A 26,633-nucleotide genomic window follows, 5' to 3' on the forward strand; every position below is an offset into this window, starting at 1 on the left:
CTTCATTTTATAATATTATAAAACGATTAAGCCTACGTCGTGTTATTTATTTTATATTTATATCCGTATACTATCAGGCATTTTCCTGATAAAACTGACAATAAAATTGTGAACAGAATGAAACAGGCTTTTTGTCTCCATGCACAGAAGACACTGATTTGTTAGATGTGACAAATAAACTAGTAAATTGAGAACTTCAACGCTATTAAACAATTTTAAACATGAATTAATTGAATATATATTTATAGTAGACCACATCATGTTGTACATAGTAATGCAATGAATGTATTTTCAACAGGTTGATGAGATTAAACGTTTCCTCAGTAGTACAAAATGTACAGTTGTGCATTTCATGAAGTTTGAAAACCTAAAGCTGATGTAAGCTATTTTTCTGACCCACTAAAAATGTCTTAAATGGTTAGTTCACCCAAAAATGAAAATTCTGCCATTTATTACTCACCCTCATGTCGTTCATAAGACCTTCGTTCATCTTCGGAACACAAATTAAGATATTTCGATTAAATCCGATGACACAGTGAGGCCTCTATAGACAGCAATGACATTTCCTCTCTCAAGATTCAAGGTAGGCAACTAAAAAGATCTTTAAAACAGTTCATACCTTAATATTATAAAGTGACAAGAATACTTTTTGTGCACCAAAAAAACAAAACGACTTTTCAACAATATAGCGATGGGCTGATTTCAAAACACTGCTTCAGAGCTTTACGAATCAAATCAGTCATTCGGATCTCCTATCAAACGGCTAAACTGCTGAAATCACGTGACTTTGGCGCTCTGAATCACTGATTTGCTTTGATTCGAAGCAGTGTTTTGAAATTGGCCCATCACTAGATATTGTTGAAAAGTCGTTATTTAGTTTTTTTGGTGCACAAAAAGTATTCTGGTCACTTTATAATATTAAGATAGATCCACTGAACTCAAATGAACTGTTTTAAATATCTTTATAGTACCTTTATGGATCTTGAGAGTTTCAATGGCATTGCTCTCAATAGAGGCCTCACTGGGCCATCGGATTTAATCAAAACATCTTAATTTGTGTTCCGAAGATGAATGAAGGTCTTACGGGTGTAGAACGACATGAGGGTGAGTAATAAATGACATTATTTTCATTGTTGGCTGAACCCTTTAAATTTACTTGCAAGGCCCCATTGTTTAAACAAACAAGTAGCCGCGCTGCAAATGTACGCAATGACAGAGATCGGCCACTAAGTTCTCTGATTGTTTAGCACTCGCGAGCCGTGTTTTTTTTTTAATTCATCCAGCTCACTGCCCTCCATTGGGACTACCACAGAGAGACTGTGTGATGTCTCAGGACGTAAATATTTCAGGTACTGGTATCTGTCAGATACTAAAAGAAACGATGAATTTCTTATAGCAGCTTTAACCACTGCCATTCCCTCACAAAAAGTGTGCTTACGTTAGAAATTAGAAACTGTCTTCGTATCAACAAACAAATCAAATGGTGTAGCAACATTATTAACAATCGACCAAACTATGATGATCATTCGAAGCATTTACAACAAAAAGAGCCCTTATCTGCAGGGGACATGGAAGCAGTGGCTAAATGCAGAAGATTCCCAATGTTTGGCAATAGTTTTTGTTCAATTTCCAAACTAAGTCTGGACCTTATAAATGCAAGACTTAAATCTTTTGAAGGCTGGTTGTAGAAAAACAGACTTGTCAAAAACATGAATTAAGACTAAAATGAATCTGTACACTGAATAGTTTGCTTAGTGCATGGCTAGAGTTTGTTAAAGAAACTAGCTGTAGGTGTTTTCCAAAAAGTCAATGGGAAAAAATGGGAAAGGACTTTGAAAATAACCGTTTCAATTTGCATTACAGTGATTCTGCTCGGTGAAGCTCCATATTGCACATATCAATCATCAACAGCATTTCTTGTATCCAGATTTTCTTGACATTCAAAAGCAGCCAAGTCAAACAAAGTCCCTGTTTGACCAGTGATGACAGCATGTTGGTCCAGACTGTCTTTTCAAAATAAACTTTGACATGAACGCTCACTGATGTTTTGTCTGCATGTGTGAGAGGAGCAAGGTCTGTTTTACAGACTGTCACACACAGACATAAAGTGCAACACAACTGAAATGTGAAGTATATTTGTATATTTAAAAAAAAAAAGAAAATCCAAAACTGAAAACAGGCATGATACAGTATAAACAACTTACAGATGCTCATACAGGGTATTTAGAATTCACGGGTGTGGACTGAACCCTTTACAGGGCTCACATGACTTAAACAGTCTGAGAGAACAGTTTGGTTGCCATGCACACTCTAAAGTGACAACCAGGTAGCTTAAAGTTCGGAGTTCAGAGAACGCTCGCTGCCCTTCTTCACGTTAACTGTGCTTAAGGAAATAGCTCAAAAGTCTGTTTCATCAGAATCACTGTTTCCTGTGGACTGGCTCTCATCCTGTTTTTCTCCCCAGACAAATTTGTAGTTATTCTCCAACTCTTGCTGTCTCTTCTGCTCTTTATACACCTCCTCTGTACCTCCCGTCTGCACACAAAGAGAGTGAACATCAATTATTTACCTGTTGAATCAGTGTCAGAAACAAGGGATGAAAAAGGCAAACATGCGCTAAATGTGTAAGGGGAATTTATATTAAAGGGTTCACGTCATCATTTTCTTAATTATTTACACTCATAATGATAATGATTTTTGTATCTAAAAGAGTCATAAATGTACTTGCCACCCTCTGTCTGCACCTTATATTTTTTTGCTGATTTGCCACTAATGGCCTTCCAGTATTTACTGTACTTGTGAACTAAGGGTTTGCTGTTGAGTCCAACATTTTAACTTATTACACTGTTCACAAAACAATCCTTGCTGAAATGTACTAGTCAGACCGAAATGATCAGTTTCTGTATTTTTTAAAGGTGCTAAAGAGGATGTTTTGTTTTATACATTTTTGCAATATTACTTGAAACTGTCTTTACTAACTGATAAAAGACTATTTATTAGGTGCACTGAAAGTAATAATATTAATATACATCATCTGTGCACGAGGTAGGGCCTTAAAAACATCAGCCAATCGTTTACACGTTCATTGCGTAAACGATTGGCCCTCTGGCTTGTCGATCACTGCCGTGACGTTCCTTGTGAGAGACGAGAGCGGCTGCGCGCTCCAGTAACTTTCCACACTCCACAGGCGCCGCATGCGATGTTTTTGTCCGGAGACAGGAGTAACAACTGCAGATTATGAGTTAACTGCGGTGAGTCCGACATAATGAATCCAAAAAACACGATACAGCGAATGCCGGTGGTAAACACTCATGTTCCAATACTCGTGCACGAGTTTTGGGAGGCGTTCCCTCGAAATGAGCTGTGAAGGAGGGGGGCTATTCTTACGCATGCGCTCATTTCAAAAACTCAGTAACAGTCTTTGGATTCTCAGTCGACGAAAAAATCCTCTCTATCACCATTAAAGGGGTCACAAACTGCATTTTTTAAAAAACATTTTATACATTGCCTCAAATGCACTTATAATGTTATAATTTGCACATCAATAATTGTCACAACTTAGAAATAAAAGGCCATTTTCTTACTGATTTTAGCCTTCTGATTTGAACGCTCTGTTGGATGTGGCGTGTCTTCTGTGAGACTTCAGTGTAAATGCCCACTGCTATGAATGGCTAACATCTTTGAATATGAAGTATTACATGTGGAACTCTCTTGAATTTTTTTTACTACTTTTTTAACTAATACAGCTGTCGAGATTAACGAATAGTAAAAATTGTTGATTATAGCATTAAATTTAGATCTACTCCCGTCGCAAGAAGGGTTGCAGCAATGAGCATTGACAGACATGTCTGTTGAGTGCATGAATGCAGTCATCTTGTCATTGCAACTTGATTTCTGCATCCTCATTAATAATTTCATCATAACTAACAGAGCAAACAGGAACTTAGAAGTCCAGAAGTCTGTTACTGATAAACTCATGCTGTGTGATTGACAGCTCTAGCTATTATAAAGGGAGGGTTCTTTGATCGCTTTCTGTATATAATTTAATCACAAATTAAATAACAGATTATTTTCTTACTAAGAGAAACAATGTAAAGTTGACCATTTAGTCACTGGCTTGATTTAGTGACACAAACAGCATTAAACGTTTTTGAGACAAAGAACACCTGACATGAATCATTAAATATCAGAAATCACTGATCACAGATTAGGCATTAGAATTAACAGTTACTTACATGTGGCATTGCTGTCAGCTCTATATCTTACAGTAAAAGTCTTAAGGTGATGAAACAATGGGCAACTTTTTGAGCAATGTTGCCGAACGATGTTGCTTGGGCACTTTCCCATTGAGAATGGGCAACAAATTTCTATCTGGATATTTTAGATTGAAATCTGTTGCCTATTCTTAATGTGAAAGTGCCCAAGCAACATTAAAAAGTTGCCTGCATCTCATCACCTTTACAGAGAGCCTGCGCCGAAATTGCAACTGATTTACCAATAAATCCACAGTGAAATGTACTAAACAAACAAACATGGTTTGAAAGTGACTTCTGTGCGAGCTGTGCTTCATGCACCGCTACACTATTGACCTTATGTCCTCTTTAACTTGTGACTAGATAGAGAACTTGAAGGTGTTGCTTTTTACATGCTTCTTGTGTACAGATTCATACCAGAAGATTGATGAGAAGCTCTCTAAATGATTTTGTATCCTCCTCGGTGAGCCACTGGTCTCCTGCTTCCTCTGCTGTTTTACGGGTTAAAATCTTCACCTCAATCTTTCCTGAAAAACAGGCCCAAAATCCTTAGTCATTATCGACATAGGTTAATCTAAACAATTATACTGTTTTACACAAACAGAAACAAAATTACTATTTTTCATGCGCACACAGTCAATAGAAGAAATAAGTAATGATAGAAATGATGCATGCAGAAATGGTAATGAAGGCTGTGGGATGTGGGAAAGACAAATGAAGTGCTGTCATATTCCTAAATCTACACATTCAGGCTGAACATCTTCTCCAAAACCAGAAAACTGGAGCAATGGCCACCACCCTGTACTGACAAAATTGAGTGCACACTAAACTTATAATGTTGTTTTCTTTCAAAGCCTTTTGTAAGGCAAAAAAAGACCTCCTTGAATTTCTCTACAGCCACGCAAAAGCCAGCATCAAGGGAAAAACAAAATCACTGGCATCTATGAAGATCATGAAGTCTAGAAGTTCCTTAATCTTGAATAGTGAAATGGAATCAAAGAGAAGACAATCAGATAAAAGTTGATTATTTGAGGGAATAAACAAGTTACTGAAAAAAAACTTCTTTCCTGTTCCAGTTTGTACTATTCTTATCAATGTCTGAAACTTTGTATTACTAGCACTCCTCATGTTAATTGCCTCTAAGATGAATTGTTTCTTGTATTCCTCATTTGTAAGTCACTTTGCTAAATGAATAAATGTAAATGTACTCAGAGCAAAGACCAGGCAGAAGAATAGTTCAAGATTTCAGAATGAAAGATAAAGTCTTCGCTCCACTCACACAGACACACACAAGGGAATAAGAATACTTTAGATGTGTGTGTTAGTGTGATCCGGCCTACCTTCGGCCTTGATGCCGGCTCTCTCTAGCTGCTCTTTGACCACTTCCTGAATCTGCTGCCACTGGGGGTCGCCCTCGCCCAGTTCCTTCACCTTCACACCCCCCTCATCATCATCATCATCGTTGCCCCCGGTAACCGCTCCTGCAGCCACACCTCCGCCCACCTTATACTTAGTCACCCTGACTTTTACCTGCTCGCCACTGCTGCCCGCTTGGGCTTGGGTGATGAGAGACAAAGGGAAGGGGAGGTTACCGCGGACACAGCGGAAAATTCCCCCTCCCCACTTAATTTCTTACTATAGTCTCTCTCTAACAACATCAATGGCCAAGTTAGAGTTGCACAACAGTATGACACGGGGTAGTATTAGTGTTAGTGGTGACAATGATTTCATCATGAATATAAAATATACAGTGGCCCCAAAAAATATTTGGACCATGGTTGGTTGAAAATAAGTTAACAGATATATGCTACTGTTCAAAAGTTTGGGTTATTAATATTACAAAAGATTTCTATTTCAAATAAATGCGGTTCTATTGAATTTCTATTAATCAAATAATCCTGAAATTTTTTTTTTTTTTTTTACAAAAATATTATTATATATTATTATTATTATTAATATATGTTTACACACTGATAATAATAAATGTTTCATAAGCACCAAATCAACATATTATAATGATATCTGAAGGATCATGTGACAAGACTGGAGTAATGATGCTGAAAATGTAACTTTGCATCACAGGAATAAATTACATTTTAAAACAGATTAAAACAGAAATTAGTTACTTTAAATTGAAATAATATTTCACGATATTTTTACTGTATTTTAGATCAAATAAATGCAGTCTTGAGAAGATACTTCTTTCAAAAACAAAGAACATCTTACTGAGTCTAAACTTTTGAACAGTGGTGGATCATTAAAAATAAAAATATTTTGCATCTAATAACTTAAGCAGTAAAAAGCAGATAAATTAAAAGTGAAGTGAGAAGATCTAGTGTCATTCATTTGCTGATGACTATTTTTGGAGCCAGTGTATAATGCATATATATGCATCAGGCACACATTTATAGACATTATACTATACATAAATAGTATAATATGCTCATAAGCAGATTATATGAATGCCTGGGATGCAAAGGCGAAAGTTACAAGCAATTTATGAGTTGATGAGCCATCCATTCTACCATCTGTTCATTCATGCACCTGTTCACTCAACATCCATTCCCTATATTTACCTGGTGTTTTGGGAACCGGGTTTGGGCTGTCAGGAGAAGGGCCTCCTTCTGTCTTGTGCGGCGAGTTTGTGCTTTTATGCATATCTGTATTTTTATCTGAGTCTGGTTCACTCTCATGTTCAGTCTTGTCTTCAAGACGGTCCAGAAGTTTCCCCAGTGTGTTCTCTAGAGTTTGCGTAGCCTGAGAGCGATCAAACTCACCCTTAAGACCTTCATTCTCTAACTCCTGCTGGGCCTAGGAGATAAGAAAGATGAAAAAGCGTATTTTCACTGCCAAATCTTTTGGCTGATCTGTACATACAGGCTGTAACAGTAATAACTCTTACTTCCTCTATGATGTTGTCAAACTCCTTCTGCATTTCTTCTTTTATCTCATCTATCTTGGAGGAGGGAACGGACAGATCTGCCATCTCATCCTCAAACTCCTTCAGCAATCTTTCATCCTCATCCCCTTCCTCTACCTCCACCTCCAGCTCCGGTCCTGCTGTCCTCTCCTTTCTTTTCTCTTCATCCTCCTCCTCCTCCTCCTCTTCTCTCTTATGCGATGATTGTTGGCTCTCTTTTTCCAACTCAGCTTTCCTGTTCTGAAAATAGAGCACAGAAGTTAGAGAAGGCTTTTAACTTGACACAGTGACTTAGAAACATTTTATGGCAGAAAATTGAAAAACATTTAATGCCATAGGCAGGATTTTTCACATTACCAAACAAGGAGTTATTGGGCAATACTCTTCAAATTGCTAGATTGTTGGCTGAAAGTCTGTGTCCAGATTCAAAAATATTCACCTTCTGGTTGCTCTCTCTGAGGTGTTGTACAAACTTCATGAGGTCTGCAGGGTCTGTGATGATTTTAAAATTAAACTTTTCCTCCCCAAATACTGAACAGAAAGAGAAAGATGACCACAGAGTAAGTGAGGGAGGTGCATAGATGGTATAACTTTTTTGTTCAACACAAATTACTTTAACAAGGTCCATTTAAACTTTGAATAATTGTCTTACTGTCATTTTCGTGCAATTGGCTGTCCTGAGGCTCCTGATGGGTCTGTAAAACAGTTGTAAAACATGGTAAAGATCAGTACCCCTCAAAAGGTTCATTAAACAGGTGTAAAAGCAACAGAAAGTATATATGGTTCACAACAGGATTGAGAATATAGTAAAGAGGTGCTTTAAATGAGGCTGTACCTCTGAGTCAGGAGTGCTTGACTCTGTGCTTGCTGGTTTGGTCACTCCGTCCCAGAAGTCCTTGTCCTCTGGCTCTTCACTCACCGAGTCCCCTTCAGCTACTTCAGCCTCTGTTAACACACAACATGCACACACAGATATTATACTGTTTGAATGCTGAGCAGAAGCTGCTAATTATGGAAGCCCGTTTCCGCCACTAAAAAAAAAAAAAAACGCCACTTAAAAAAAAAAAAAAAAAGCCACCAAAAAAAAAAAAAAAAAGATTAATTGCGACTTTTTATCTCAGAATTGCGAGTTATAAAGTCAGAATTCTGAGATATAAAGTCGCAATTGCGTGATATAAAGTCAGAATTCTGAGATATAAAGTCGCAATTGCGAGTTATAAAGTCAGAATTCTGAGATATAAAGTCGCAATTGCGAGTTATAAAGTCAGAATTCTGGGATATAAAGTCGCAATTGCGTGATATAAAGTCAGAATTCTGAGATATAAAGTCGCAATTGCGTGTTATAAAGTCAGAATTCTGAGATATAAAGTCGCAATTGCGAGATATAAAGTCAGAATTCTGAGATATAAAGTCGCAATTGCGAGTTATAAAGTCAGAATTCTGGGATATAAAGTCGCAATTGCGTGATATAAAGTCAGAATTCTGAGATATAAAGTCGCAATTGCGTGTTATAAAGTCAGAATTCTGAGATATAAAGTCGCAATTGCGAGATATAAAGTCAGAATTCTGAGATATAAAGTCGCAATTGCGTGATATAAAGTCAGAATTCTGAGATATAAAGTCGCAATTGCGAGTTATAAAGTCAGAATTCTGAGATATAAAGTCGCAATTGCGAGTTATAAAGTCAGAATTCTGGGATATAAAGTCGCAATTGCGTGATATAAAGTCAGAATTCTGAGATATAAAGTCGCAATTGCGAGTTATAAAGTCAGAATTCTGGGATATAAAGTCGCAATTGCGTGATATAAAGTCAGAATTCTGAGATATAAAGTCGCAATTGCGAGTTATAAAGTCAGAATTCTGGGATATAAAGTCGCAATTGCGTGATATAAAGTCAGAATTCTGGGATATAAAGTCGCAATTGCGAGTTATAAAGTCAGAATTCTGGGATATAAAGTCGCAATTGCGAGTTATAAAGTCAGAATTCTGGGATATAAAGTCGCAATTGCGTGATATAAAGTCAGAATTCTGACTTTATTTCTCGCAATTGCGACTTTATATCTCAGAATTCTGACTTTTTCTCACTACTGTGAAACGTTATTTCTCACAGTTCTTACTTTGCTTGCGTTTCCTTTCATTGCGATTGACCATCAGGATTACTATGGAAGCCCGTTTCCGCCACTAAAAAAAATAAAAAAAAAATAATGGAAGCCCGTTTCCGCCACTAAAAAAAAAAAAAAAAAAAACCCCACTTAACAAAAAAAAAAAAAAAACCCACTAAAAAAAAAAAAAAAGATTAATTGCGACTTTTTATCTCAGAATTGCGAGTTATAAAGTCAGAATTCTGAGATATAAAGTCGCAATTGCGTGATATAAAGTCAGAATTCTGAGATATAAAGTCGCAATTGCGAGTTATAAAGTCAGAATTCTGAGATATAAAGTCGCAATTGCGAGTTATAAAGTCAGAATTCTGAGATATAAAGTCGCAATTGCGAGTTATAAAGTCAGAATTCTGAGATATAAAGTCGCAATTGCGAGTTATAAAGTCAGAATTCTGAGATAAAAAGTCGCAATTGCGAGTTATAAAGTCAGAATTCTGAGATATAAAGTCGCAATTGCGTGATATAAAGTCAGAATTCTGACTTTATTTCTCGCAATTGCGACTTTATATCTCAGAATTCTGACTTTTTCTCACTACTGTGAAACGTTATTTCTCACAGTTCTTACTTTGCTTGCTTTTCCTTTCATTGCGACTGACCATCAGGATTACTGCTTTGTTATTATTATACATTAAATAGAGGACATCATAAAGGATTATTTCTAGCGCCGATTTACCAATAAAGAAATATTGAATTTACTGGAGGAGACACATATAGATTAGTCTCCGGACATATGCATTACGCAGGAATATGCATATAGAATGTTTCCACGGTAACCTTGTACACAGCGTTTCAAGGAGTAAAAACAGCTTTTACTGCCATCTAGTGGGCTTAATACTAAAACAACCAATACCTATCATGTTTCATTAACTTTGCAACTCAAGGGTAGAAATAGAATCATGCAATTCTGCAAATTACAGTCGAGGTATTTGGACAATAAAAGTTGCTTTTAACAGAATGGATACACTAATGAATTTTACACGATAATAACAATATCATAATAATCATAAGAAGAAGAAGAATCAGCTGTGGCGGAGGCGCAATAAATCAGACAAAGCTGAAGTGGCACATTTTAATACATCCAACAGCTTCAGACTTCACGGCAGCACGTCTATCGTTGGATGCACTGTTACAGACAGAGATACTGACCATCAGTTAATTGCGAGAAAAAAAGTCAGAATTCTGACTTTTTATCACGCAATTGCGACTTTATATCTCAGAATTCTGACTTTTATCACGCAATTGCGACTTTATATCTCAGAATTCTGACTTTTTATCACGCAATTGCGACTTTATATCTCAGAATTCTGACTTTATAACTCGCAATTGCGACTTTATATCTCAGAATTCTGACTTTATAACTCGCAATTGCGACTTTATATCTCAGAATTCTGACTTTATAACTCGCAATTGCGACTTTATATCTCAGAATTCTGACTTTATAACTCGCAATTGCGACTTTATATCTCAGAATTCTGACTTTATAACTCGCAATTGCGACTTTATATCTCAGAATTCTGACTTTATAACTCGCAATTGCGACTTTATATCTCAGAATTCTGACTTTTTATCACGCAATTGCGACTTTATATCTCAGAATTCTGACTTTTTATCACGCAATTGCGACTTTATATCTCAGAATTCTGACTTTTTATCACGCAATTGCGACTTTATATCTCAGAATTCTGACTTTATAACTCGCAATTGCGACTTTATATCTCAGAATTCTGACTTTTTATCACGCAATTGCGACTTTATATCTCAAAATTCTGACTTTATAACTCGCAATTGCGACTTTATATCTCAGAATTCTGACTTTATAACTCGCAATTGCGACTTTATATCTCAGAATTCTGACTTTATAACTCGCAATTGCGACTTTATATCTCAGAATTCTGACTTTATAACTCGCAATTGCGACTTTATATCTCAGATTTCTGACTTTTTATCACGCAATTGCGACTTTATATCTCAGAATTCTGACTTTATAACTCGCAATTCTGAGATAAAAAGTCGCAATTAATCTTTTTTTTTTTTTTTTAGTTTTTTTTTTTTTTTTTTTTTTTTAAGTGGCGTTTTTTTTTTTTTTTTAGTGGCGGAAACGGGCTTCCATAGGATTACTGCTTTGTTATTATTATACATTAAATAGAGGACATCATAAAGGATTATTTTTAGCGCCGATTTACCAATAAAGAAATATTGAATTTACTGGATGAGACACATATAGATTAGTCTCCGGACATATGCATTACGCAGGAATATGCATATAGAATGTTTCCACGGTAACCTTGTACACAGCGTTTCAAGGAGAAAAAACAGCTTTTACTGCCATCTAGTGGGCTTAATACTAAAACAACCAATACCTATCATGTTTCATTAACTTTGCAACTCAAGGGTAGAATCATGCAATTCTGCAAATTACAGTCGAGGTATTTGGACAATAAAAGTTGTTTTTAACAGAATGGATACACTAATGAATTTTACACGATAATAACAATATCATAATAATCATAAGAAGAAGAAGAATCAGCTGTGGCGGAGGCGCAATAAATCAGACAAAGCTGAAGTGGAACATTTTAATACATCCAACAGCTTCAGACTTCACGGCAGCACGGCTATCGTTGGATGCACTGTTACAGACAGAGATACTGACCATCAGTTAATTGCGAGAAAAAAAAAGTCAGAATTCTGACTTTTTATCACGCAATTGCGACTTTATATCTCAGAATTCTGACTTTTTATCACGCAATTGCGACTTTATATCTCAGAATTCTGACTTTTTATCACGCAATTGCGACTTTATATCTCAGAATTCTGACTTTATAACTCGCAATTGCGACTTTATATCTCAGAATTCTGACTTTATAACTCGCAATTGCGACTTTATATCTCAGAATTCTGACTTTATAACTCGCAATTGCGACTTTATATCTCAGAATTCTGACTTTTTATCACGCAATTGCGACTTTATATCTCAGAATTCTGACTTTTTATCACGCAATTGCGACTTTATATCTCAGAATTCTGACTTTTTATCACGCAATTGCGACTTTATATCTCAGAATTCTGACTTTTTATCAAGCAATTGCGACTTTATATCTCAGAATTCTGACTTTTTATCACGCAATTGCGACTTTATATCTCAGAATTCTGACTTTTTATCACGCAATTGCGACTTTATATCTCAGAATTCTGACTTTTTATCACGCAATTGCGACTTTATATCTCAGAATTCTGACTTTATAACTCGCAATTCTGAGATAAAAAGTCGCAATTCATCTTTTTTTTTTTAGTGGCTTTTTTTTTTTTTTTTTTTTAAGTGGCGTTTTTTTTTTTTTTAGTGGCGGAAACGTATGGAAGCCCGTTTCCGCCACTAAAAAAAAAAAAAAACCCCACTTAAAAAAAAAAAAAAAAAAAGCCACTAAAAAAAAAAAAAAAAAGATTAATTGCGACTTTTTATCTCAGAATTGCGAGTTATAAAGTCAGAATTCTGAGATATAAAGTCGCAATTGCGTGATATAAAGTCAGAATTCTGAGATATAAAGTCGCAATTGCGTGATAAAAAGTCAGAATTCTGAGATATAAAGTCGCAATTGCGAGTTATAAAGTCAGAATTCTGAGATATAAAGTCGCAATTGCGAGTTATAAAGTCAGAATTCTGAGATATAAAGTCGCAATTGCGAGTTATAAAGTCAGAATTCTGAGATATAAAGTCGCAATTGCGAGTTATAAAGTCAGAATTCTGAGATAAAAAGTCGCAATTGCGAGTTATAAAGTCAGAATTCTGAGATATAAAGTCGCAATTGCGTGATATAAAGTCAGAATTCTGACTTTATTTCTCGCAATTGCGACTTTATATCTCAGAATTCTGACTTTTTCTCACTACTGTGAAACGTTATTTCTCACAGTTCTTTCTTTGCTTGCGTTTCCTTTCATTGCGACTGACCATCAGGATTACTGCTTTGTTATTATTATACATTAAATAGAGGACATCATAAAGGATTATTTCTAGCGCCGATTTACCAATAAAGAAATATTGAATTTACTGGAGGAGACACATATAGATTAGTCTCCGGACATATGCATTACGCAGGAATATGCATATAGAATGTTTCCACGGTAACCTTGTACACAGCGTTTCAAGGAGAAAAAACAGCTTTTACTGCCATCTAGTGGGCTTAATACTAAAACAACCAATACCTATCATGTTTCATTAACTTTGCAACTCAAGGGTAGAAATAGAATCATGCAATTCTGCAAATTACAGTCGAGGTATTTGGACAATAAAAGTTGTTTTTAACAGAATGGATACACTAATGAATTTTACACGATAATAACAATATCATAATAATCATAAGAAGAAGAAGAATCAGCTGTGGCGGAGGCGCAATAAATCAGACAAAGCTGAAGTGGCACATTTTAATACATCCAACAGCTTCAGACTTCACTGCAGCTCGTCTATCGTTGGATGCGCTGTTACAGACAGAGATACTGACCATCAGTTAATTGCGAGAAAAAAAGTCAGAATTCTGACTTTTTATCACGCAATTGCGACTTTATATCTCAGAATTCTGACTTTTTATCACGCAATTGCGACTTTATATCTCAGAATTCTGACTTTTTATCACGCAATTGCGACTTTATATCTCAGAATTCTGACTTTTTATCACGCAATTGCGACTTTATATCTCAGAATTCTGACTTTTTATCACGCAATTGCGACTTTATATCTCAGAATTCTGACTTTTTATCACGCAATTGCGACTTTATATCTCAGAATTCTGACTTTATAACTCGCAATTGCGACTTTATATCTCAGAATTCTGACTTTATAACTCGCAATTGCGACTTTATATCTCAGAATTCTGACTTTATAACTCGCAATTGCGACTTTATATCTCAGAATTCTGACTTTATAACTCGCAATTGCGACTTTATATCTCAGAATTCTGACTTTTTATCACGCAATTGCGACTTTATATCTCAGAATTCTGACTTTATAACTCGCAATTCTGAGATAAAAAGTCGCAATTAATCTTTTTTTTTTTTTTTTTAGTGGCTTTTTTTTTTTTTTTTTTTTAAGTGGCGTTTTTTTTTTTTTTTTAGTGGCGGAAACGGGCTTCCATAGAAACGGGCTTCCATAGCTAATGAAGCAAAATGAGAGAGCTAAAAAAAAAAAAAATAATAAAAAAAAGTGAGAATGGAAGCAAAACCAAGACTGAAGAAGACATATCTGGAGGAAAGATACAAACTAAATATACACTAAATGCATAAACAAGCATACATCAGCCGTTTTACTAAAAGATGAGGATTTGAAAATGAACATTATAATATGCCACGTACACTGTAAAGTTTCAGAAGTGACAAACGCATTTAAATGCAGGAGTGAAACCACTAAATTATCGTTCTGTGTGAGTATGGAACATGACTCACTCCCAAAATTGCGATGATTGAAAACAAGGTAGAAGTTCTGGCATCATGTTTGAAATGTGCTATTTTTGACAAAAGTAATATTACAGTGACCAAAGACTTATGTTCTGCAATTTTAACTAAACAAGTTTTAGTTAAAAAAGGAGTTTAACGAGTTTACCGAGGTGTCATGTTTTGTTTGTTTGTAAGGCTGCTTCGCAGAGCATGCTCTTGAAGTGTTGCCATGTCGACTTATTAAGTGTTTTTGAGCTTGTTGTTTGGTTTTGGTTTATAAAGCAATCATGTTTATGGGGATATTAAAGTGGGCAGGTGTGGGTAACAATATTTTGGTCTTATTTGGCATTTAGATTTATCACGGTTTATTATGGGCTTGCTCTTGTTTGCCGTTTTGCTAGCAAGATCTGGCAACACGAATGAGTCAAAGCAAGTTGTAACTCTTTCCCCGTGGTTTTCTTGCACCGCACACAGAAGAGAGTCATGTCTCTGATGCATGTATAATTAAGTCATTAACAACTAGTTGTTCAGTTAGGCTCTGTACACACACTGCACAGAAGTTTTGTAAATGCGGTTGTCAGTCACTACCTGCATTTTAATTCCTGTAAATCACTGAACTGTGCGTGTACAGAACAGGATTAAGCACTAAAAGGTGAACTGAAAACCAAATTTAACTGCAGTGTGTATGTGGCCTATCAGAAGAGATTAGGGATGAGCATTTTGAGTAATTTTGTAGTTAGTATGTCAAATACTATAACATGGTAATTCTTAAATAGTTTTGCTTCAGGAACCCAAAGGGGTCAGACTACAGGGTTGCATCCATGTGTGTTATTATATTTTTATTGTTTCACATGTTCTTATTCTGTAGTGCTATGTTCAGGCTGCCGGCAGATCGGATTTTTCCAGAAAAAAACAGATATTTTAAGGTAGACTGTCCACACTATTAATTGCAAGTGATCAAATAAGATTTGTGTCCATACATAACCACTGTATCTGCATGGGTTGCTTTGGTAATGACGTAGGCATACCCACGTTTTCAAAACGGATGCAGGAAAAATGGAGGTGCATTATATCTCGCTCTCCACGTTAAGAGTGATGCAAAAGACAATTTGAGCAGCCAGAGTGTCCAGACTGAGACACATCTATAAAAATTTAATTTGAATCACATTTCAAAACAACTCCAAATGTGGTTTCATGTGTTTTTTTGCAGTCCAGGCTTTCAAAAACCCATCTGGATAAAATCTGGATATGCAAAAAATCTGATTTTTGCTGGCAGTCTGAACATGGCCTAAGATACTGAAAGCACATGGCATCACGTCTGACTGCCTAAAAGTGCACCGAGTTGCAACTGCATGATTTATGGTTAAAAGGGTGTTGTGGATGATCTAAGTAAAATTAGCCCGAGTCAGTGCCTTGATGCTAACCTTTGGTTTCTGACTCTGAAACTGGATGCTCATCTGAATGGACTGCAGGGTCCTCATCTGTTTTTTCATCCTGCAATCCTTTGTTCTTGTCATCTTTGGACAGAATTTCATCCAGGTTCTTGAGCTCCTCCGAGATCTGCTCCACTTTACGTTTAGTGTCAGCTAAGTACAGACAATGAAGGAGAGAGAATGATACAAAGAGAGATGTCAGTGTGCTAAAAATAATGCATCAGTTAGAGAACCGAGTATTATTAATTCTAGGCTGATTGCATCTCTGTAGATCTCATCTAACAGGACATCACTTGTGCACTAGGGACATCTTCCATGAGTAGTGTAATGAGTGATAAGAAAAATTCAAGTCGTCAAAATCAGACTACTTCTAATGTCTGATTATGCTTCTGAAGAATTCCTTATACCTGACTGCTTTCTTTGTAAGCAAGACAAAGCCACTTGGCACAATGTTCTTCTAGTCTACAGCAATATGAAATGTTGAAACTGGCAACTGTTATAATGAACTGAGTTACAGTAGGCTGGGCTTTACCTGCTCTCATAGCAATCCAAATCCTATTATTGTAATCATGTAGGCCCCCAAATTGTAATTAACAAATGATTATAGGTCATCTCTCTTAGATATAAAACCGCTGTGCTGGATCAAGGGTTGAGGGATATATCTTAAAAAATATCTATCTCAGTATGACTTATACTTCTCCCGATTCACATTTCAAAGTTTATTTTGATATTTAAAAGGTGTTTTTGTTCTAACCATTACTAAACAGTAAAAGAATTCAAATAGATTAAAAATGCACAGTACAGTCAAAATCTTTTCGAAAATAAAACGAATGAATGAATCAATGAATGTTTTTCCTGAAAAAACATATATAAAAATTATATGGAATAATTGATTAATTACATTTTTTTTAAATCATTTTCATTTATATGCAATAATTTAACAATAAACACTCTGATTGTGTTATGAAAACATCTTAATGTCTCATAATCGTGCAGGACAACTAGGAAGGATTGTGAAACCAGCCTAATGACACACTCTTGTCGGCCAAATAAAAAGCAAATCAATATTATTGCAACATTCACATTCACATGTCTATGACTATGACAAGGCCCTGATAGAGGTTAAAAAAACAGAACCTCTCGTACTTACAGACTTGAGCCTTGACATAGTCCATATACTGCTGGGCACTGAGAGCAGGTTGGCACACAATGCCTTGTGGCTTGGCAGTGGAAGGTGGCCGCAGGAGGGGGTGCTGGCAGGTACGAGAGGTGTGTACTGTCAAGACGTAGCGGCAGGACTGAGGTTCATCTACCCGTGCAATATAATCACTAGAGCCCTCCTCACACACAAACTTTAAAAAAATTACAGGAAAAAAAATGAGTTGTGAATTGTGAAATATTGTTATACTTTAAAATAATTCAATTTTAAAACTTTTTAAAATATAACTAAACAAATCAGAATTTTCAGCAGCCATTACTCCAGTCTTCAGTGTCACATGATACAGTACATGATCCTTCAGAAATCATTCTAATATGCTGATTTGGTACTCAAGTGACATTTCTTATTATTGTCAATGTTAAAGAGAGTTGTGCTGTTTAATCTTTTTGTGGAAACCTTGATACATTAAATATAATTTTTTATTAAACAATATAAAAGTCTTTACTGTCTTCTTTGATCAATTTAATGCACCATTTTACAAACAATGTATACTGTAGTATTAAGATTAGTCTTAACTGAATAACAAGACAAAACAGTTCATTATTGTCCACATGTATTGTGTTTTCAGACTGACTACAATAGTGAACTCTTAATACATTTTTCTCTAAGGCCTGGAAATAGAAGGTGGTGTGTGTGTGTGTGTGTGTGTGTGTGTGTGTGTGTGTGTGTGTGTGTGTGTGTGTGTGTGTGTGTGTAGTCTTACTCTGACTTCCGTCTCTCTGGGATTGCCATTCAAGTCACATTTAGAGCCATTGACATATGACTGACTATGATACCTCTTCAGTTTATGCTGCTTAGATGCCTAAAAAGAGAAAACACATCAGCAAATATAAATAAATAAAAAATATATTATTTTTTTTATCCATATATATCTCAATTACAGAAATATATATAGACAATTACTACAACTGCATTTTCAGAGATGTGAGTTAGTTCGTAATATTGCTCCCAGTATTGCTAATATTAATTATCAGCTATAAATAGAAAATAATTACTGGTAGTATCGGAATTCCTAATTCCTCGTTTTCTGACACTTTCAAAAGATTGAGACATGAGACAAGTAAAAAAAAAAAAAAAGTTAACAAATTAAGCACATTAACCTTTGGCCTTACCTTGGCAGTTTCATTGGTCCAGTCGAACTCTGAATCATAATATCCCAAAAAGAGCACATCTCCCTTGATCTCTGAATCTATAATCACAAACATAGTTACGTATATTATATACATCTATTGAAAATGAAGTTTAAATACACAATATAGACTACACATTATCCTGCAAACCTTAAAGGGATAGTTCTGTCATCATTTACTCACCCTAAACAGTTGATGGACCCCACTGACTTCTATAGTTTTTTTTTGTTTTGTTTTTTTGTACATACTGTTTGGTTTCCCATATTCTTTAAAATATCTTTTGTGTTCAGCAGAAGAATTTTATACAGGTTTGGAACAGAGTAAATGATGACAGAATTTATGTTGGGGTGAACTAACCCTTTAAATCCTAAGGGAAAAAAAAAAAAAAAAAAATCACCCAGGCTTTCTTTTTTTCCCCCATTAAAAATAACAAGGTGATATCAGGCAGTACATCCATTTTATTAAAGTCAATTAGACGTTGCAAAACATAATTTAGATATAATTTTTAATAAAGATACCTGACATGACTTAACATACCTTCCAAGTGATATTGCCTGATGTGCTGGCCATAGCAGAACTCATAAGTCCACCAGTCTTTGGTCTATAAACAGAACAAAACAAATAAGTTTCAAGTCATGTATTGTAGTTTTTATCATTTGCTATTTATGTAAAATAGAAAATGGCAGTCATTTATTCATCATTTACAAAAACATGGACACTACAAAGGTGCTTTTTTCTAAATCTCTATTAGTGATAGATCAGTGTCAGTTGGTGCATTTATTCAGTGTGTAAATCACTGTAACAGAATTTGAGGCCTTGTCAACCTTAATCAGGCATGGTGCAGTCTGCATGGGCTTGAGGAGGTCAGGGACTCCTAGGCCACTGTAGCCCTGCATGTCAGGCTCTGATACCGGGTCCTGATGGAATCGCACTGCCTGAGCTGGCAAACGACACTCATACAGCTGCTTGTATTTGTTAGAGACCAACATCACATCTTCCATCTAAAAACAGGAACAGAAAGATGACAGAAACAGAGAAAAGGAATTAGAAAAGAAGAACCAGGGAGAGGTGTGAACACAGTTTACACTACATTTCCACCATATTGATTTCCACCATAGTTATAATTATGCTAATTCTATAGCAGGGGTTTTCAATCTTTTAAATGCCACAGACCCACATATATTATTATCCTCATTCGAAGGATCCCCATCTTAAAGTCTGAAAGGCATCTATATAGTTTACTGCATAAAGACCCAATTTATTTTATTACATAAGTTACATTATTACTTTTTTCTGCTCATAGTACTGTATTGATTACTCATTTAATATTCACTCATTTATTTACTTAGGTATTTGATCTTTTTTTTTTTTTTTTTTTTGATTATGTAATTATTTTCACCTTATTTTTATTACTATTCTGTAAAGATTCACACAGTCCCCCTCTATCACTCCCTTACGGCCACCACGGGGTCCCGGACTATAGTACCTGGAAACCCCTGATCCACATCATACCTGTGGAGGCACAGTCTAACAACCTCCTGTCACACAGCTAATTCCCCACTCGTTACTTAACCAGCTTTTCTGTATTGGACTAGTAGATACTTAGTAGAAACCCCTATTACATATGCTTTAATGTCTTATACGTCAAGCTATGCATAAAAATAACAGCTGTCTGTAGCAAATAAGCTGCTAGCTGCATCCCTGACCAAAACAAGCTTACCTGTCCCATAATAACAGGGTCGGGCAGAATCTGTATTCCATATTTCATTTCATTTAATTCTTCTAAATTCAAAAAAGCAAAAACGGACAGGAGACATGTTAAGAAAAAAAGATATAATCCTCTTAACCACTTAATCAAGGAGGAAGCCATAGTTCTCTCATATCGCAAACTAGCGTTGTCAAACGATTTGTTATTTGGTGCATGTCAATATGCGCCAAGGAACGTGGATTGGACAACGTTGTTGAAAACTGACACATGATTGGTTATTAACAACGTCAGTCATGTTTAGAACGTGTGTTCATTGGATCACGTTCGCTAATAGACACCCACCAGCCACGAAATTGACTTCCATTGGACCCGCCGAGTAAATGCAAATTGATGTAATGTTAAGCTTCGAACTCATGAGGTCGCTGTGGAGCATGTGAGAACAGAACCCACAGTCAGTCGCACAACGTTGTTTTAGTTCTCTCACTCAATCAAAGCATTCTCTGTCATTATCATCAATATATTTTTGATAAATAGTATCTTTTTGCGATAATACAGATCTGTTCAGACAGCTCTGTTTATTTGTTGATAACTACAAGACCATCTAATCTATATTGAGGCTTCTTCATTTCTTCAAAAGAAAACAGTTGCATCCTGTCTTGTTTGCTGGACCACCTGACATACATGAATTCTCTAGTTCTGTTTTACTGGCTTTTTCATTTCTGTTGTTACTGAATATGTTTATTTTAAATGTTGCTACAGTGTTTGAATAAATCACACATTTTAGTGAGATTTATTAGGAATGTCTTGATTATCAAATCTATGCTATCATTTAGAAGATCTCTTGAAATGCATGCGAACAGTTAAAACTGAATGAACAGAGGCACATTCTCCACAGTGTAGGCAGGCAGGCATTATAGTTACAGCATAACAGTAGTGCAAAAATACAAATAAAGTCCACAAATAAAAAAATTTTATTCACCATAATATCAAAAAGCAATCTGTCGGGAATAAGCTATACATGGCTAAAGCCCACATTTGATCCAGAAGTTAGGGCAGTGGGTGTTCTTGTTTGACTGCCTTGGTTTCAAGCCCATTTAAAGTCACTGCTTGAGAACACTTCAAACTGTGAACCTCATCTGAAATAAACAAATATAGCATCAGTTCTGGCACGTCAGTCAAGCTCACATCAGCTGACTCCCTAGTGACTCATGTCTACCTATAGGAATACAACACTATCACAGCATATAAGCTCTTCAGTATTATCAGCATCACATTTCTCAGGAGCTAATTAATTACCCTCCTCCATCCCCAGCTCCTCTCGTCAGTCAGGATTTGGCCTTCTGATTCCCCTTGAATCTGACTAATTTTTAAAATGTGCATGTTAAAATATTGGCATTAATGCACATTTATGTTGGTTCTGGTTCTGCTCTCCCTGCTCTTATCCATGCTAGGCTGCATGGATGTGCAGGGAGTTCTTGTCCAGACAGAACCAATCCAAACCAAACTCTATGCAGTTATCAATCACATTTGACAATAGTGTAATCCTGACAGAAACAGCTTTTCTCATTGAATTTGAAGTTGAAGAGGTGGGAGGAAAAAAAAAAAAGATGGGAAAGGGGACTTTTGTAAGTAGCCCATAGAGAGGAGGTCAAAAGAAAGCATATTTTATTATTTCTGAGATTTATTTAATTGAGCAATATGATTATTTTAAGCTAATTTAGTAAACAGATAATGTGTGAATAATAAGTGAAAGCACAGACTGTCTTGATTTGACGCCAGCATCACTTCAACCCTAAATAGGATAAATGGAAAATGGATTTTTGCAAGTGTCACATGACCAGATTTTTTTTTAATTATTATTATTATTTCCATTTGCCTCTATGAGAGAGATGATGTCTGTCCATTAAGGATGCATTGTCTATTTTTAATGTTCATGATCATATCAATTATGATCATAATCCATGTAAACACGTCAGTGGTCAAATTCATCAGTGCACTCAGAACCCTATTATGCATAAGTAACTGACTGTATCACATTGTAAAAACATTTAAAAGTAGACTTTTATGTTGCTGTTAACGCCTTTTGACTAATGGAGCATTTTTACCGTCAGTGACAACTGACCATGAATAAAACAACTTTTTTCTAATTCCTTTTAGTTTATTTCATTGAGCAGCTATAGAAATGAGTGGATAATGTGCTCATTTACTTGTGAAAATATATTAACCAGTAATCTAGTTATACAGTAACCAATAATTTTTCCCTGCATAATTGATATCCATTCCGATCAATAAGCATTTAGGAGCTAAATCCGCTTCTTGTGGTGAGAGGCAGGCGTGATCGCACGTTGTGCAGCTACATCATCCTCCCCTCCTCATTTGAGCGCATTTCGCCGCGCTGCAGCCCTCCATCGCTTTTAGCAGAGGGGGTAGCCCGACGACTCTCCTCTCTCCTCCATTCTGTCTCAGAGGTGGATGCCATGTCACCGGATTTTCTTCATTTAACAGCTGTTTGCGTTCACATGACAAGCGCGCCGGGGGTATTTTAAGGGTAGGAGATCCCTCTGGTCGCGCGACATTACAGGTAAGATTTATTTGAACGTGTTTGCTCGCTCCTCCGCCCTGATGTGATTAGCACTGATATCATTTTCAGTCTTTTACGACACATTTGTATGTTTCTGCCTCACTATTGAGTTAATACAATTGAATAAGCATCGTTTAATTAATTGTTCGCACTCACTTCCTGGTGTTAGAATGGAAAAAGATTGGATTCGGATTCCATGATACATTTCTAATAGAATTATGGCTCTGCATTGCCTGATGGAATCTTCTGTGGATGCTGTTGTGACATATGGCGACAACAGGCCAAGGGGCTTTCGGTACCTCTGTATTTCTGTAAACACGGCAGAATGGGCAGTGGAAATGATGAGTACGCCAGTTATCATGCCCCTTAATGGCTATTGACTATTTGCCAAGGCTTTGAACTGATCTGAAGCCACTGGTGCACGCTGTCAGCTGTTCGGCCTATGTGAGATGTAGTATACAGTAGGCTGGGAATCACCGCACATTGGCCTGCTGTAAAGACTATACCACATCAATATCATTATGAGGGAAGTCGCATCCATTGGGCTTATAGGCTATACTACGGGGCTGCGCATGCTTTTATCTCCATAGCCGTGGATGGAGTGCTGTTTAGATGCAAGTGAATGGTTATTTACTGCGTTAGTTGCGCAATGCAATGTTTTCTTTCATTTTTCCCCCTCTCTTTTTTTTTGTTTTGAGTTGTCTCCTCAGAATATTTCCAAATTTTTTTTTTTTTTCACTCTTTGCTAAAATATTTCTAAACACACTCAAAACTAGACACTATTATCTCCGAACAAATAATTGTTGACTTAATGTTTATCTTCTTCCCAAGCCTTAGAAGAAATGACATGGGCATTTTATAGAAATAAGGCAATGCTCACCACTGTGACCATTAGGCATTATTCTTCATAATTTTTGTCAGCATTTCAGCTTCATGCAGCAAATGTATCTGCCAAAGCTTGTCATCACTGGCTTAATTTATGCAGTATCATAAGGGTCCTTGATTATGGTCCTTTTTTTAACTTTAGTTAGCATGTAATGTTGCTGTTTGAGCATAAACAGCATCTGCAAAGTTGCAATGCTCAAGTTCAATGCAAAGGGAGATATTTTCTTTGACAGAAATTGCTTTTTAAGGACTATAACAAACTGCTGGTAGGGACTACAATGAGCTTCTTCCCATGTTGGTGACATCACAAACCCCAAAGTTTCCATAAACCCTGCCCCTGAGAACACACAACAAAGGGGGCAAGGTCATGTTGGGCTGCTTTAGAGAAGAGGAAGAGTGGATGTAGTAGAGTGTTGTTGCGCTGGACTGCTTCACAAACAAAGGTCAATTCAGTGCTGGATTTGCACAAAAGATTAACATGACGGCACATGCTAGTCGATGAGTTGAATCAACTCCACAGCAACTACATAAATTTATCCACTAACCATTAACCCTTTCAAGCATGAGTTTAAAATATTCTAACTGACCCCCCAGAGTGAGTTTTTTTAAGGCGACCATTATTTTAGAACTTACTGTTTCCATGGCGATGCATCATGCGTGTCACGTAACACACCTCAGCCACAATAACACTGAATGACAGATGGATCTCTATTATTTTGTATTTCCTTTTTTATTTAAAATAATTACAAACATGCTTACCATATCACCAACTATCTGATATTCCGATTCACAAATATGTGTAAGTGAGTGTGTTTTGTCATATAAAAACCTTTATAAATGATCTTTATCTTGATCTATAATGCGAGATGTTTAGATCTTAGTTTGCCCTGCAGTTCACAGAGTCGGATTTACAGCAGGTGAATTCATCAGTTTCTCCCAAAATATATGCAAGTAAGTGGCTGGTGAACTGGAAAAATAATAGAGTAAACTTTATAGTTACTTAGGCCCATTATGTGTGTTCGATATGAATAAATGTTGGCAAATTATATATATATATATTTTTAGTAATTTTATTTATAACAGTTTTTATATAAACATAAAACAGATGAAATTCTCAATTTATATAAAAATATACTATATATAAAAATAGATGAAAAAATAAACACCTTAAACAAAAACATACATAATCAAGCAAACAAAACATGGAGTGAAGAAATACATCAGTGAAGCTATCCATTTACATGAAAGGGGCCCCAGATTTCATCAAATTTTTTAGAAGCATCGATCCTGGAAAAGCAAATCTTTTCGAGCCTGAGGGCGGCAACCATCTCTGCCAACCATTTATGAAAAGTGGGCGGTAAAGTGGACTTCCACTCCATCAAAATCACCCTTTTAGCTACCACCATACTGAACATAAGAGACAATTGCTGAGAATGTTAATGCTAGTGTAGGGTCAGAACACACAGAAGCAAAGCTACTTCAACGTCTGGACTGATATTTTCTCCAAAAACATTTGAATACCACCAAAAAATATTCTTCCAAAACTCAGAAATCTCAAGGCAAAACCAAAAAGTATGAACATGCGTGCCATCTATCACATAATGGGGAAACTGAAGGGTTTGCCACTTTGGATGTGCATCCGTCAAATTATCAGCAGCTTGATCACTAATCCGCTAGAACATTAGCTCTTGCATTAGCAGCCCAATAATAATGACGGAAAACAGGGAGCGCAAGACCACATAACCCTTTCAGCTTCTGCAAATGGGCCTTAGAAATTCTATGTGCTTTAAAGCCCCAGTTGAATGGCAAAATGACAGAAGTTAACAGAGCTTCTCCCAGTTAACAGAATAAACGGAAAAAGAGCTAAAAACCTCTAGTGATTCCATTAAAAGTGGCAAAGCAGAAGAAGGATCACTCAAACATAAAAGCAGATCATCTGCATATAAGGACAGCTTAACCTCAGTATGACTGTATGATATACACCTGATCTCAGAATGATTATGAAGATGGATGGCCAGGGGTTCTAAAGCTAAATCAAATAACAGTGGGCTTAAACAACAGCCCTGTCGTGTACCACGCTGAAGAGGAAAAAAAGAAGACCTTTCCGAATTAGTAAGTATTGCAGATTTGGGGGAAGAATAAAGCATTTTTATCAATAGTTTAAAATTCTCATCAAAGCCAAACCGAACCAGGACAGAAAACATATAACTACATTCAACAGGGTCGAAGGCCTTTTCAGCGTCTAAAGAAAGAACAGCTGCCTTGGAACTCTTACTCTGATTACTATACAAAATATTTAGCAGGCGACGTGAATTAAAAAAAGAAAATATTCCTGGGACAAAGCCAGTTTGATCTGTGTGAATTAACGAGGCCACATGTTTATTTAAACGCGTGGCCAAAATCTTGGCATTCATTTTTTAATCACAATTGAGACTTATTGGCCTGTAACTAGAGGGCTCTGTAACATCTCTTTTTTTCTTTAAAAGGCATGCGCCTCATAAAAAGAATCTAGAAATATTTTCTTTTCAATTGAATGATTTACCATTCTAAGCAACAAAGGACCAATTGCATTTGCGTTAGCCTTATGGAATTCCACACCAAACCCATCAGGGCCTGAGGCTTTCCCGTTAGAGGAGTTAATTGCCTCCAAAATTTCACAGAAAGTAAACGGTTCCTCTAATTCCTCTTTGGCACATTCATTAAGTTTTGGAAAGTCCACCAACTCAAGAAACTGATGCCCTGTATATTTTCAGCTCAGAGCAGCTGGAAGAATATATTAATATTTCAGCTTAAGAATAGCATTAAGGTCACTCTGAGCTTTAGATGAACGAAAGGTTTGTTCTAAGGATGGAAGTATGGATTCTATCTCAGACAGACGCCTACACTTCTCTCTCCTCAACGAAGATTCATATGCAATAATA

At 36.2% G+C, this 26,633-nt stretch overlaps 2 protein-coding genes across 4 annotated transcripts in view; one reads left to right on the forward strand and one right to left on the reverse strand.

Moving 5' to 3' along the window:
* Positions 1-26,633, forward strand: part of b4galnt1b (beta-1,4-N-acetyl-galactosaminyl transferase 1b) — a 56,342-nt gene that overhangs the window by 7,045 nt on the left and 22,664 nt on the right. The window lies entirely within an intron of this gene.
* os9 (OS9 endoplasmic reticulum lectin) lies at positions 1,142-20,441 on the reverse strand. Its single transcript, XM_067373195.1, has 15 exons — positions 20,259-20,441; positions 19,363-19,539; positions 19,076-19,139; positions 18,521-18,597; positions 18,112-18,210; positions 17,340-17,541; positions 16,181-16,342; positions 8,009-8,118; positions 7,826-7,868; positions 7,613-7,704; positions 7,156-7,413; positions 6,830-7,064; positions 5,594-5,809; positions 4,671-4,780; positions 1,142-2,535 (listed from the first exon to the last, which is right to left on the reverse strand). The coding sequence occupies exons 1-15, from the start codon at positions 20,406-20,408 to the stop codon at positions 2,398-2,400; spliced, it is 2,133 nt and encodes a 710-aa protein (XP_067229296.1). The 5' UTR covers positions 20,409-20,441; the 3' UTR covers positions 1,142-2,397.

This window comes from Chanodichthys erythropterus, chromosome 21 (genome assembly GCF_024489055.1).
Source record: "Chanodichthys erythropterus isolate Z2021 chromosome 21, ASM2448905v1, whole genome shotgun sequence".
In the NCBI taxonomy this organism is placed as follows: domain Eukaryota; kingdom Metazoa; phylum Chordata; class Actinopteri; order Cypriniformes; family Xenocyprididae; genus Chanodichthys; species Chanodichthys erythropterus.

Excerpts from the sequence above, each read along its gene's own strand:
- os9 (XM_067373195.1), bottom strand. The coding sequence starts at position 20,408 with ATGGCTTCCTCCTTGATTAAGTGGTTAAGAGGATTATATCTTTTTTTC. Across the intron at positions 18,598-19,075 it reads CAGGCAATATCACTTGGAAG|ATTCAGAGATCAAGGGAGAT; the intron begins GTATGTTAAGTC and ends TTGTGATTATAG. Across the intron at positions 7,065-7,155 it reads TTGACAACATCATAGAGGAA|GCCCAGCAGGAGTTAGAGAA; the intron begins GTAAGAGTTATT and ends CTTATCTCCTAG.